This window comes from Neltuma alba, unplaced genomic scaffold, assembly GCF_004799145.2.
Source record: "Neltuma alba isolate B1F8T4 unplaced genomic scaffold, ASM479914v2 tig00007715_pilon, whole genome shotgun sequence".
NCBI classification, from domain to species: domain Eukaryota; kingdom Viridiplantae; phylum Streptophyta; class Magnoliopsida; order Fabales; family Fabaceae; genus Neltuma; species Neltuma alba.
The window spans coordinates 3,376-15,542 of NW_021634852.1; the positions used below are offsets into that span (position 1 = coordinate 3,376).

Consider the following 12,167-nt stretch of genomic DNA (forward strand, 5'->3'; position numbering starts at 1 on the left):
GGGAGAATCCCACAAAAAGTTTAAAATTACTAAATTTTAAATAAGAAATTTTTAACAAAAATCTGTTATTATTTGCACGGTCAGATTTTTAAAATCAAATAAAGTGTTGTTGTCATCAAATCTAATTTGGAATTTAGTAATTTCAAACTTCTTGGATTCTCGGTCCCTTTTTTATCACATTTATAAATTTAAATTGATATTTCAAAAAGAGCTACTCATAAAATTTAAATTCATATATATATATATACAAATTGAAAAATGTTTACTTTTTAGATTTTAAAGTGCACTGCTAATGCTTTTTTGCTCTCTAATCATCTGTGCTTACTTTACGAGAGAAAGGAAAGGTAAGGACAATGGAATGCTGTATTTAAGCAAAATGTTACCGCAAAAAAAATTAAGCTTTAGTCAAAAGCAAAGTATATTCTATAAACAATAAACAATGACAATATTAAAGTAGGAAAAGTTTTTCCTGGTAATGAGAAGAGAACAAAGGAAAAGACAGAAAGTTCACGTCAGAGTTAGCAGTAGTAAGGAGTATGTAGGGTTCCCCTCGGGCTGTGGTTTTTGTACAGAGGGAATCCCACCCCTTCTCTCTCCCCCCCCCCCCTTTCTCTCTCTGTGAGTTTAAGCAACTGGGTCTCTACTTTTGTTTCTATTATTATCAGTGTGGATTTTTCTTGTTATTATATCCGGCCACCATGGTTTAATTTGGAACCATGAAGAAGAAGAAAAGCGACTAGCTAGCCAGCTATATTCCCATCGGGGCTCATTTCTGATTTAGTTCTCTTTGTACTTATATGTATCAGTCCGTCTTGGTTCTTCTGCTCTTAGACAAACAACAGAAAATTTCATCGTCTCTTTGGTTGGTGCCAAGGCAGAAAACTCTATCTAGATTATTGTTTGTTCAAGTAGGAGTACTTGTATTTTCTTTTTTTTGGTTAATTTTTTAACTCTGGATTATTTCAAAGGGTATTACTCCTCTTTCGATTCCTCTTGCTTTGATTCCAAAAATCTTTTTAATAATATGCGAAGAACAAGATCTAGTATGGACCATAATACTGCAGAAATCTTAGGATTCGGGGAATTTCCATGTTTGAGAAAAAGATAGATGTCTGGTTGGATCGATGCTTCACGTCCACCAACAGAATCACCATCATCAGGTAGTGCAGGAAAATAATAACATGTCTAATTTGATGACTACTTCTGCATCTGCTGAAGGCAATGTTTCAACTGGTACCGCCAATTATCTTCCTCATCATCAACAATACTTGGCTCCTCCATCATCATCTTGTTCGTCTCAATCTCAGCCAGCACTGAAGAAAAAGAGAAACCTCCCTGGCAACCCAGGTTGTTCCCATTTTCCTCTCCAAAAATCCTTAAACCACACTTTGTTTCTCTAACGTTGTCTCGTCGCATAATCGACTGACTTTGTCGTTCTTGTGTACGTGTCTTTGAATTGGGTTGATTATTTGTGTTGTGTTTGTGTTCATCAGACCCAGAAGCTGAAGTGATCGCCTTGTCTCCAAAGACTCTGCTAGCAACGAACAGGTTCATGTGCGAGATCTGCAACAAAGGGTTTCAGAGGGACCAAAATCTGCAGCTTCATAGAAGAGGGCACAATCTGCCATGGAAACTGAAGCAGAGAACGAGCAAAGAGATGAGGAAGAAGGTATACGTGTGTCCAGAACCAAGCTGCGTTCACCATAACCCTTCAAGAGCACTGGGAGACCTCACAGGGATTAAGAAGCACTTCTGCAGAAAGCATGGAGAGAAGAAGTGGAAATGTGAGAAGTGCTTAAAGAGGTACGCTGTTCAATCCGATTGGAAGGCTCACTCCAAAACCTGTGGCACCAGAGAGTACAGATGTGACTGTGGAACTCTCTTCTCTAGGTAACTAAATTTTTAACTCAAAAAATTCCATTTATGTATTATTATATATCTATTTGGTTTGCTGCGCGCTTCTTTCAGACAATGGTCTTTTCCATATTGGTTCAATATTACTGTCCAAACCCCAAAAGATATCAAACTCTCTAGGTTGTTAAGAAGAGGTAGTAATTAATTTTCTTTTATAGACTGACCTCAATTAATTGTCCAGTTTACGGTGTATCATATCCGCACCAGTTCAGATGTCTATTAGAATATGCAATAATATATTCACATTGCTCCTTAGACACTTTGGACAAGTGATAGAAAGGTTCATGTTTTGTAATTTATATATTAATTCAAGTACTCATCCGGTCCTTAATATAGGACCCAATTATTGAGTTGGTTTTGGTCCTAAATATAAGACCCACTTCTTATATTTATCAATTTTCTCTAACCTACCCCTATGAATACTCCCTCAACCATAATCAAGTAGAATAGGGATAGAGGTATTAAGAAAGATGATTGTGGTGTTTTAGGAAAAACATATCACATTTTTTATAATTAACTAACTTACCTAACTTTCTTAACCTAATCAAATTAGTTAAATAGGTTTTATATTAATGACCGGAAGAGTACTAGAATAATATGTGGAATATTTTTCAAGTAATATCTTACCATCAAGGTTTTCTCAGAAGTAGTTATTAAGGATGGAGAAATGAAGCTGAGGGATAAAGAAAAGAGTGCTGAAAGATGAAAACTCAAAATAATTTGAGGATAATCTGGAGACGAGATAAGAATAAATAATAATAAAAAGGAGAAAGAATATTGCAGAAGAGAGATAGGTGACAAAGACTGAAAGAGATGAAGTCAATGCTTGTGTAGTGTCAATGTGTCACATATATGGAGAACATTTAATGAGTGACATATATGTTTGTGATGTTATTATTATATATTTTTCAGGAGGGACAGTTTCATAACGCACAGAGCATTCTGTGATGTATTAGCAGAAGAGAGTGCTTTAAGATCAGGAAACAACCAGCAAGTTCTTCTCCTTCCCTCTTCACAACCACACTTCAACAATAATATTTCTCAGGAAATATCTTCTTCTTCTTCTAGTCTGTTCAGGCAGGTAATCCAGATTCCCTCTTGGCTTGGTGGTGGCCCACCCACTAGCTGTGCTATAGATCAGCACCGTCAACTTCATCATCTTGGCCATGAAAGTCCAAACCCTAACCCTACTGCTAGCCTAGGTCCCACAACCCCCACCACCGCTGGTCTTCTTCCCGCTTACCAACTTCCAGGTCCAGCGCCTTCTTCGCACATGTCAGCCACAGCCTTGCTTCAGAAAGCGGCTCAGATGGGTTCAACCATCAGCAGAACCGGTTCGCCCATGCTCAGGACCCACACCAACCCTAGTCACGTGTCTGCTACTACCACCACTCATCACTCTTCCGCTTTGAAACCTCAAGGTCACGTGACTACGACCAGCTCCGGCCATGGCTTCTTGTCTCCTTTCTCTTTCTCTTCTACTTCTGATCAGTTTGCAGGTGCGGCGGGTTCTTTCGAGGAGGCTTTGATTATTAATGGTGGGATATTGAATCCCAAGAAAGATGCGAACTTGCGCGACGGTGCTCCTTTCAAAACAACCGATGCCGGCGGCGGTCGGAGTGCTGGGAACGAGGGTTTGACGAGAGATTTTTTGGGTCTTAAACCTCTTTCCCATAATGATATTCTCAGCATGGCTGGTATTGGAAACTGCATGAACTCTTCTTCCTCTTCCCTCCAGGATCACCGAATTGGTCAGTTCCAATGGCAAGCTTAATTCCGACTTATCACTATTTATCATATATATACATGAGTATCTTCTTTTATATTTCTATATCAATTTAGAATTTCGCCTTTGTTATAATCCGAAAAAGGCAAGGCACATATATATATATATATTGTAATTCCTTATTTAGTTAATTATTTGACGAAAATTTTAGTTAATTCACATGCATGGTAAAATCTTGATGTACATTATGGTAATATGCATATGTGTGTGTATTCTCTCACATTACTACTATTATCTTCTTATACTTCTTTCTTTAACTACTTGATTCGATCAGTTTAAGGTTTTGTTCTTTTCTTAATTAGTCTCACAATAATCACATGATCACCACTCATCTCAGTCCTTCGTAATGTTTCTTTGTTTTTATCCGCGAAAATTTGCTTTAGAGGGAAGTAGAAGAAAGATCCAAATTAAATAAACTAAAGTAATAGGAAATCCAGTAGTTTCAACCACATGATATTCATCTAATGTATATGTACTCTCTCCGTCACTAATTATAAATCATCTTCTAAAAGTTATTTACGTTCTTATTTATAAGTCAATTTGCAAAACTTATAAAACAACCAACAATTATAATGATGGTTTTCGATATATGGATATTATTAAGTATATATGGTGGGGAAAGATTGAAAAATGAGTAGTATTGAGTCATAGGGTTTATTGCATGTAATTTAGAATAACTTTCTAACAAAATTGAGTAATTTTACCCATTAATTACCAACTTAATTATTTATTAGTTTATGCGAATTAGTTAAAAGTCACTTGTAGATACAAATGGAGGAACGCAAAATATATAATTCTTAAAAGGTTAAGGACTTAAATGTTCTTGCTTCGAACAAGGACATGGCTAGCAAGCCTAGCTAAAATCATATTGTCAATGGCTATATTCACCCTGCAATTTGAGCCATAATCAAAATCAGAAAAATCATATATACTTTCTCCTTATCTAATGAAATTATATACTTGTCCTTATTAGCATGGCATTAGCTGTTTTTCACTAATTAGATCTTGGGTTTATTTGTTTAACCACCGTCATTGATTACAATGTCCTAACCAATGAGATGCCTGCTCAGATTCTAGTCCAGATGGTATAAATTACAACCATGGCCATTGTTTAAAATATTTATATATTTTATATATGATATATGTATAATATATCGATATTGATTTAATTCCTATCAGAAATACTACCTCCTGTCCTAATTATAAGAACTTATTTGTACACTACAAATTAGGTCTTATAATTCGAATAGGAGGTAGTTTATTAAACTGATCTCCTATTCGCCTTGAATTAATCCAATTAATTCAAGTTGATCGAGTCAATAGAAAAAAATTACTCAAGAAAAACAAAAGTGTGACCCATTTCATTTTATTTTTTTTTGCTTATTCATCCAAAACAACAAAGACCATTTTAGAGACAACATCATAGTTGTGATTACACAGAGAGTGAAATACGTCTAGGCCGTTTAATCCCATTAAATTCCCCATAGTTTCTTATGTGGATAGATGTTTAATTAACTACTATCCCCGTACTTAATGTAAGAGCTGGTTTAACATTCAATTTGGTTCTAAATATAATATTTTAATCCACTTTATCTATCATATTTATTTTTTTCCCCTTAAGGTAGTCCTTGTAGTAGTTGTAGTTCTTGCTAATACAGATGATTAACAAGAATATTTTAGAAAAGACAACAAATATTTATTACAGATAATTAATTTAACTAATTTTTTTAATCTACTCAAATTAGTCAACTAGTTTTTATATTAAAAACTAGAGGAGCACTAATTAGAATGGTGTGTGTTGTGAATTTTGAGGAATTAAAACAAAAAGAGGAGAAAAGGAGAAGCTATGTATTATTTGATACTTGAAGTGGCTGCAAGTGGGGGATTCAATCCCGAGAAAATGATGATAAATCTCTTGCATAGATACAGTGGTGGCTTTTTGATTTTGGATTTCACAAAAATAGATCATCCATAAATCTACTTTTCATTAGATTCCCTTATTTTTTTTCTCTTTCTTTTCTCATCTGTGTTTGTTTCGCTGTCAAAGGGGACTTTGTCTTTTTGTTCTTCCAAAGTTGTTATCCAAACTGTGAAGACGACGACTCCACCACACACACACACACACACACACACACATGCACATAATCATCTTCAATGTGAGAGTCTCTTCTAATAAAGCTCCAGGAAGCTATAATATAATTCAGCTTAGACTTAATAAGAGCACTTCAAGAAGTGCCTGTGAAGGTGAATATATAGAAAATGGTTCAGGTTGAGAAGAGAAACAGCAGATCGTCGGTCTCAATTTTGTACTATGCAGAGGGTGAAGTGACCCTTTTTCTTTTCTCTTCTGTCTTTTCAGATGAACATTTTTAACCAAACAAAGTAGCAGCTTGCTAGGGTTTTGTGTGAAAATATTACTTTCACAGAAACCTGCCTAAAAGTTCTATATAAAAATAAGCTCTAAAATTTTTATATTTATCAATTAAATTTGGTTATTTACAAGTTAAATTTATATATTTACAAAATAAATTTATATTCTTACAAGTAATACTTGTAAAAAGTTAAATTCTTAAGACAAACTAGTATTTACCTTTTTTATTGGAGACAATCTTATTTGAGTATTGTTGGATAATAAATATGAACATATTTTTCAATAAAGATTAAAATCTTGGTTTGACAAAATTGGGAGGAACTAATTTGTTTTGCTACACACATCAATCCATGTCCTTTTCGTCGAGTTTTTGGTTCCTTAATTCTAACATACATCTTTGGATGGTGATTTTACAGTTTTTCATCAAATTATGGACATCCTATATTCTGATCTCTCGTGGTGATTTTGGCTTCAAAACAAAATTTACACATATTTCTCTTCTTTTTTATTTTTGTATAAACTATTGACAAAAGGGATCTCATAGCAATATGTGAATGTGGGAGGTTTATATATCCTGATAGCTTAATTAGCAGATTAGTGAAGACCAAAAAAAAAAAAAAAACGAGAGAGAGAGAGAGAGAGATGGGAGGGAGGTACATATCCCTGTAAATTATTGTCTGAGATAAGGCATGTTAGGTCAATGTATGTGTACTACAATATGCATGTAAAAAAGCCAACTTTGAAAGTGCTGTTTGCCAACTTCTGCTTTCATGGGTTTCGCAAAGCCTCGACATCCCTCCCTCTCTCTCTTTCCACCCAAAGATTCCTCTGAATCCCAATGCTCTCTCTCTCTATATATATATATACCGTATCTATTCATTTGTTTATATGTGTGCGTGCGTTGATATATATATATATATATATTCATCTCTCACACACAGAAGCAGCAGAGAAAGGAAATGAGCACATCGTCAGTATGGGTCGGATTATAAAATGTCTCTCTCTCAAATTGATATTTACATTTACGATCAAGTTTTATTGATAATGTAAAGATACAGACATCCTATATATAATGTTTATATAGCAGGGAACAAAACAACCCTTTTAAAGGGTGATTTACCCCAAAACTCTTCGGGATTATAAGAAGAGAGGACCTATACTAATCTCCTATTTAGATGGGGTTTATCTTTCATAGTTTCAACACATGCACTAACCAAGGATTCTTCATATAGTGCCCCAACTAGCTAAGATGAGTTTAAACTTTTTTGCAATGAGATGATATTATATCCTAGCTCTCTCTTATTCTTAATATAAAAGTTAATTTGATATTTATTTTAACCCTAAATATAAGAGTTAAATTTATTTTATTGTCCATATTTTTCCACCTTTTTCCAAAGTAATCATTAGGCACCATTTGGTATGAAATATTAAAAATGAGATATAGGGATTATGATTGAGATTGAGACTATAGTGTTTAGTATGAGAGATTACTTATTAAATGAGATTAGACAAACTTATGTATGTAAGATTGGGAATACCATGAGGGGAAGTGGTATTTCCCAATCATATTTCTATAGGTTTACATAATTCCATATAACAAGCAATTACTCATGCTAAAGACTTTTTTAATGCTTTTTTTCAATTGCAATCCAGTGAAAGAGTAATTGCATATGTTAAAGATTTCTATGAAAGAGTAATTCTAAGACACATTATTAATATGATATTTTAGGAAAAATAACATATATTTTTGTTATGAATAATTAACTTAACTAACTTTCTTGATATTTCAAAATTAATTAATTAGCTTTTATAATTGCTGCATATTTTATTTATTGCTGTATTGCAAAAATCAAACAAGTTCCATTTTTATGTAGGACACACACCATCCCATGAAGAGTGGCAATATTACTCAGCCTCGCTAGCCAGCTTCCATTCATGAATATTGGAATTACATAATCGACATTAATTGCCTGAGTGCATGTTTAAAATATTCAGAAAGCTTGACTACTTAAAACTTAATTTTTGGCAATAATAATGCGCATACCTGCGCGCACAGAAAAGGTTACATCAAGTTGTTAGCTAGGGTTATTGATTTAAGAGCTGATAAGATGAGGAAGCGGAGGCTGGAGGGAAATTAGGAAGGTGCGAAGATGAACAGTGTGAGACTAGCAAAAAAGGAAAGGAAAGGCTGGTGGGCTAGTTAGCTAGTAAAATAGCACCACCAACACCCAACATAATAAATTAAATATACACAAATCAAAGCACACTCTCCCACATACAAATATGTGTATATGTATTAACCTAAAAGAGAAAAAATATGTGTATACGTGTGTCTCCACAACACACACTACTGTGTGTCTGGTTAATTTTGTTTTTAGGAGGTGTTTAGATATCCCTAAAAATATTTTATAAAAATATTTTTTCGCAAATCGAGACAAATTCCTTCACATATTTATTTCGTATATCGTAAAATTATTTTTATAACTATTATTTGATTTTCATCTAAATACCCCCTTAATATATTAATAGGGTGTTTGGAAGATCATAAAGTACTTTTAAAAGACACTTTTAGCAAATCAAAGCAAATTCTTATATATTTACTTTGTATACCATAAAATTACTTTTAAAATTATGATAAACATCCTTTAAAAAAGAATCAACCTCATCTCCGACTCAAAAACACCCGTGCATTTTGCTTCCACTCGTTTTTCTTGTTGGCATGAAAGCTTCCTCAATTAATTCTTTTTGAATTATATAGAAAATACTGGTGAAAAGTCCCAGATATCACTACAAAAAAACAGACTTTAGGCGACGACTTTCGGCGGCGACAAAAAAAGTCGCCGCTGAAAGTGGACCTTCAACGGCGACTTTTTTTTGTCGCCGCCGAAAGTAGACTTTCAGTGGCGACTTTTTTAGTCGCCGCTGAAAGTTCGCTATTGAAACCAAGACTTTCAGCGGCGACTTTTTTAGTCGCCGCCGAAAGTTCGCCATTGAAACCAAGACTTTCAGCGGCGACAAAAGTGTCACCGCCGAAAGTGGACCTTCAGCGGCGACTTTTTTTGTCGCCGCTGAAAGTATAATATAATAATATATATCTTATTTTACAATATTAATAAACAAATTCAATTTGGCTCAGCGGCAAGAAGGTTGGACACGAAAGGAGGCGGTCACGAGTTCGAACCTGGAAGAAGACACATTTAAGGTGAAAATATTTAGATGATGACGTGGCGAGGAGGAGTGATGTGGCAATGACGTGGAGGTGGCTAGTGATGACGTGGCGGTCAGCGGTGATGACGTGGCATTGGTAAAGGCAATTCTTGTTAGGCATTACTTTCAGCGGCGACAAAAAAGTCGCCGTTGAAAACACTTTCGGCGGCGACAAGAGTGTCGCCGCCGAAAGTGTTTTCTGCTGCGACTTTTTTGTCGCCCCTGAAAGTGTTTTCGACGGCGACATTTGTCGCCGCTGAATCTTCTAAAAGTCGCCACTGAAAGTATCTTTTAGCGGCGATCTTTTTAGTCGCCACTAAAAGTTTTCAACCACGGCTGCTACGGTAACGACTTTTTAGCGGCGACTTGTCGCCGCAAAAAACTTTCGGCAGCGACTTTTGTCGCCGCTGAAAGTCAATTTTTTTGTAGTGTATTTAAAAACTTCATTAGTCAGAATGACCTAAATAAAAACATATCAAGCAAGAACATTCTATCACCACTTTTTTCCCAATTATATATGCAAACATGTCTACTATGTCTGGTTGAATATATAATGAACATGAAGAACATATATATACGAGTGCATGTAGGGTTTATATAAAAGCTGAAAGACACATGGCGGAATGAATCAGTCATAGTTATGTTGATGAGTTGGCATCATAAAATCCAGAGTTGACTTCTCTCTTTTTAACCATATGTTTATATGCTTTTGTCTGTGAAACGATAATGCTGCCTTTTCTTTTGGATTCAATACCCCACACACACATTTTCATCATATCAATATACATATTCTCTGTCCCAAAGGTTTATCAACTTCACCTGCTCTCTTTCCGTCTTTCTCATGTCACTTTTACCCTTTACTCATAAATTTTTTGATTGATTATCCATTCCTTTGACAACATTAAAATATTCCAATTTCGATATCTACACATATATTTTCCTCAATTTAGAGGGTGTTTGGCAATCTCCAAACTATGATTTCATAAGCACTTTTTCGCAAAACGAGGCAAATTCCTCTACATATTTACTTCATAAACCATAAAAGCACTTTTGAAACTATAGTTTGGTTCCTATCTAAACACCCTCTTAGTCATAAACAGGTCAATAGGGCCCACACCAGACACTCATTGTTTGTCTCAAACTAGTTAAACATAAGGACTCATGGCTATATAGTCTCCTAAATGGCGATCAGTAGTTTGTGGCTGGGAAAACCAAAGAAACCAAAACAAATACTAACTAGTATATACTAGTAGTTTGCTAGAGCTTACGGTAATTATGTTTCTCAAGTGAACCCAATTTGTTTGAATATATATAGGTTTTTGTAGTCTACCTTCCAAACCTACATATAGATATATGTAGTTCATTAATCAAGATTACTAAAATCATTTTATCTATCAGTTCTAATAACTTCATCAATTCCATCGACGTTGATTTATTATTCTTGAGTTTTGATGTCAAAATGGAGCAAGGTCGATATTTGTACATAGCAAGATAACATCCAACCATGTGGTTTACACTTGTTTCTTACTACACTACATTCCATCCCTCATGTTCCTAATTTTTTTTTTCCTCAAGTGACTATTCCAAGTTACTTTTATTGACTTAATACCCAGATATTGTAGCTAGCTATGTAGATGATTTGCGTGGTGTTTGAACTGCAAGTCTCTCTCTCTCTCTCTCTCTCTCTATAAATATATATACATATGTAAATATATATGATTGTGTTTTGGGCCATAGTAACGTTGGCTATTTGGTATTGTGTTATGGTTCCAAAGCCCAGTACTGCGGACGAATTAATCATGGGCTTGCAACAGAGGATAGCAGAACATATGATGTTCGCTTGTTTCATGACATTTCGTGTAAAAGCCAAGCCCCTTTTTTTTAAAAAAAAAAAAAATTTAGATGAGTTGGGTCTTAAAAATTTCTTAAGATCAGGGCATACTTTCAGATCGCCAACCAATAAGGTCTTTATATCAACAGTAAAATTCGAACTCACAATCTTATAGGTTATGAGCTAACTACTTACCAGTTGGATCAACTTTTGTTGGTGTCAGAGACAAACCTTTGCTATGTGAATGTTGTAACACACATTACAACTTCAAAGCAATCCAATGTCGTGAAACAAACAAGCAGAAATTCTAACGCAACAATAAAAATATAGAAACTCATCAATTCCAAGTCAATGCGCTCTCTCGTGTTCCACACCTCATGATTTTCTTCCTGCAGGAGCTAGCAGCAACACAAACTCATCATACATTCACACCCATCAATCCCTTCTTCTTCTTCTTCTTCTTCTTCGGTTACACCAAAACTTTCATTATATATATGCATATTCCAGCTCAAATATCTCCTCATTTTCTTTTCTATGAATTCAATCTTTAAATTTTGACTCGAAATTTAAAGATTGAGTCATTATAGTTTATTAAGTTAGGAATTGAGTTGTTTCGATTCAAGAAATTATAAGGATTAGGTTTTTTTAATTCAAAGTTTAGTGATTAAATCAATAATTGAGAGAAGATATCAATGACTGAAAGTTATATTTTCACATAATCTCTTAAAAAGAGTTAACTAAATATGTGTGCTAAAATTATTTTAATTTTGGCCAATACATATAAATACTTAAATGGTTGTTGAATGATATTTATGCTAAAAAAGGTATTTATACTTTTTAATTAAATGTGATTCGACAACTAACCAATATAGTATTACTTATTTTTAAAACGATTATATAGGCTTTTAAAATAAACAAGATTTTTTTTATAATTAACACATAATAAGAGGAATATAGTTTTTTTTTGTAAAAAAAAATTGTGGAATCTAACTTCAAAATAAGTATGTGGTTGAGTACAGGGATGTACGGTGTGTGTCCCCCTTTCCCATGGGAGTAGG

The 12,167-nt window shown here is 34.4% G+C and overlaps 1 protein-coding gene across 1 annotated transcript; it reads left to right on the plus strand.

Moving 5' to 3' along the window:
- The first annotated feature begins 640 nt into the window (after positions 1 to 640).
- Positions 641 to 3,920, plus strand: LOC114753127 (protein indeterminate-domain 7). Its single transcript, XM_028941791.1, has 3 exons — positions 641 to 1,347; positions 1,494 to 1,890; positions 2,827 to 3,920. The coding sequence occupies exons 1-3, from the start codon at positions 1,125 to 1,127 to the stop codon at positions 3,686 to 3,688; spliced, it is 1,482 nt and encodes a 493-aa protein (XP_028797624.1). The 5' UTR covers positions 641 to 1,124; the 3' UTR covers positions 3,689 to 3,920.
- The last annotated feature ends 8,247 nt before the right edge of the window (positions 3,921 to 12,167 follow it).

Bases quoted from the DNA above. Each gene is read 5' to 3' on its own strand.
- LOC114753127 (XM_028941791.1), top strand. From the start codon at position 1,125: ATGCTTCACGTCCACCAACAGAATCACCATCATCAGGTAGTGCAGGAA. The intron at 1,348-1,493 runs GTTGTTCCCATT...TGTGTTCATCAG, and splicing joins AAACCTCCCTGGCAACCCAG to ACCCAGAAGCTGAAGTGATC. The intron at 1,891-2,826 runs GTAACTAAATTT...TATATTTTTCAG, and splicing joins TGTGGAACTCTCTTCTCTAG to GAGGGACAGTTTCATAACGC.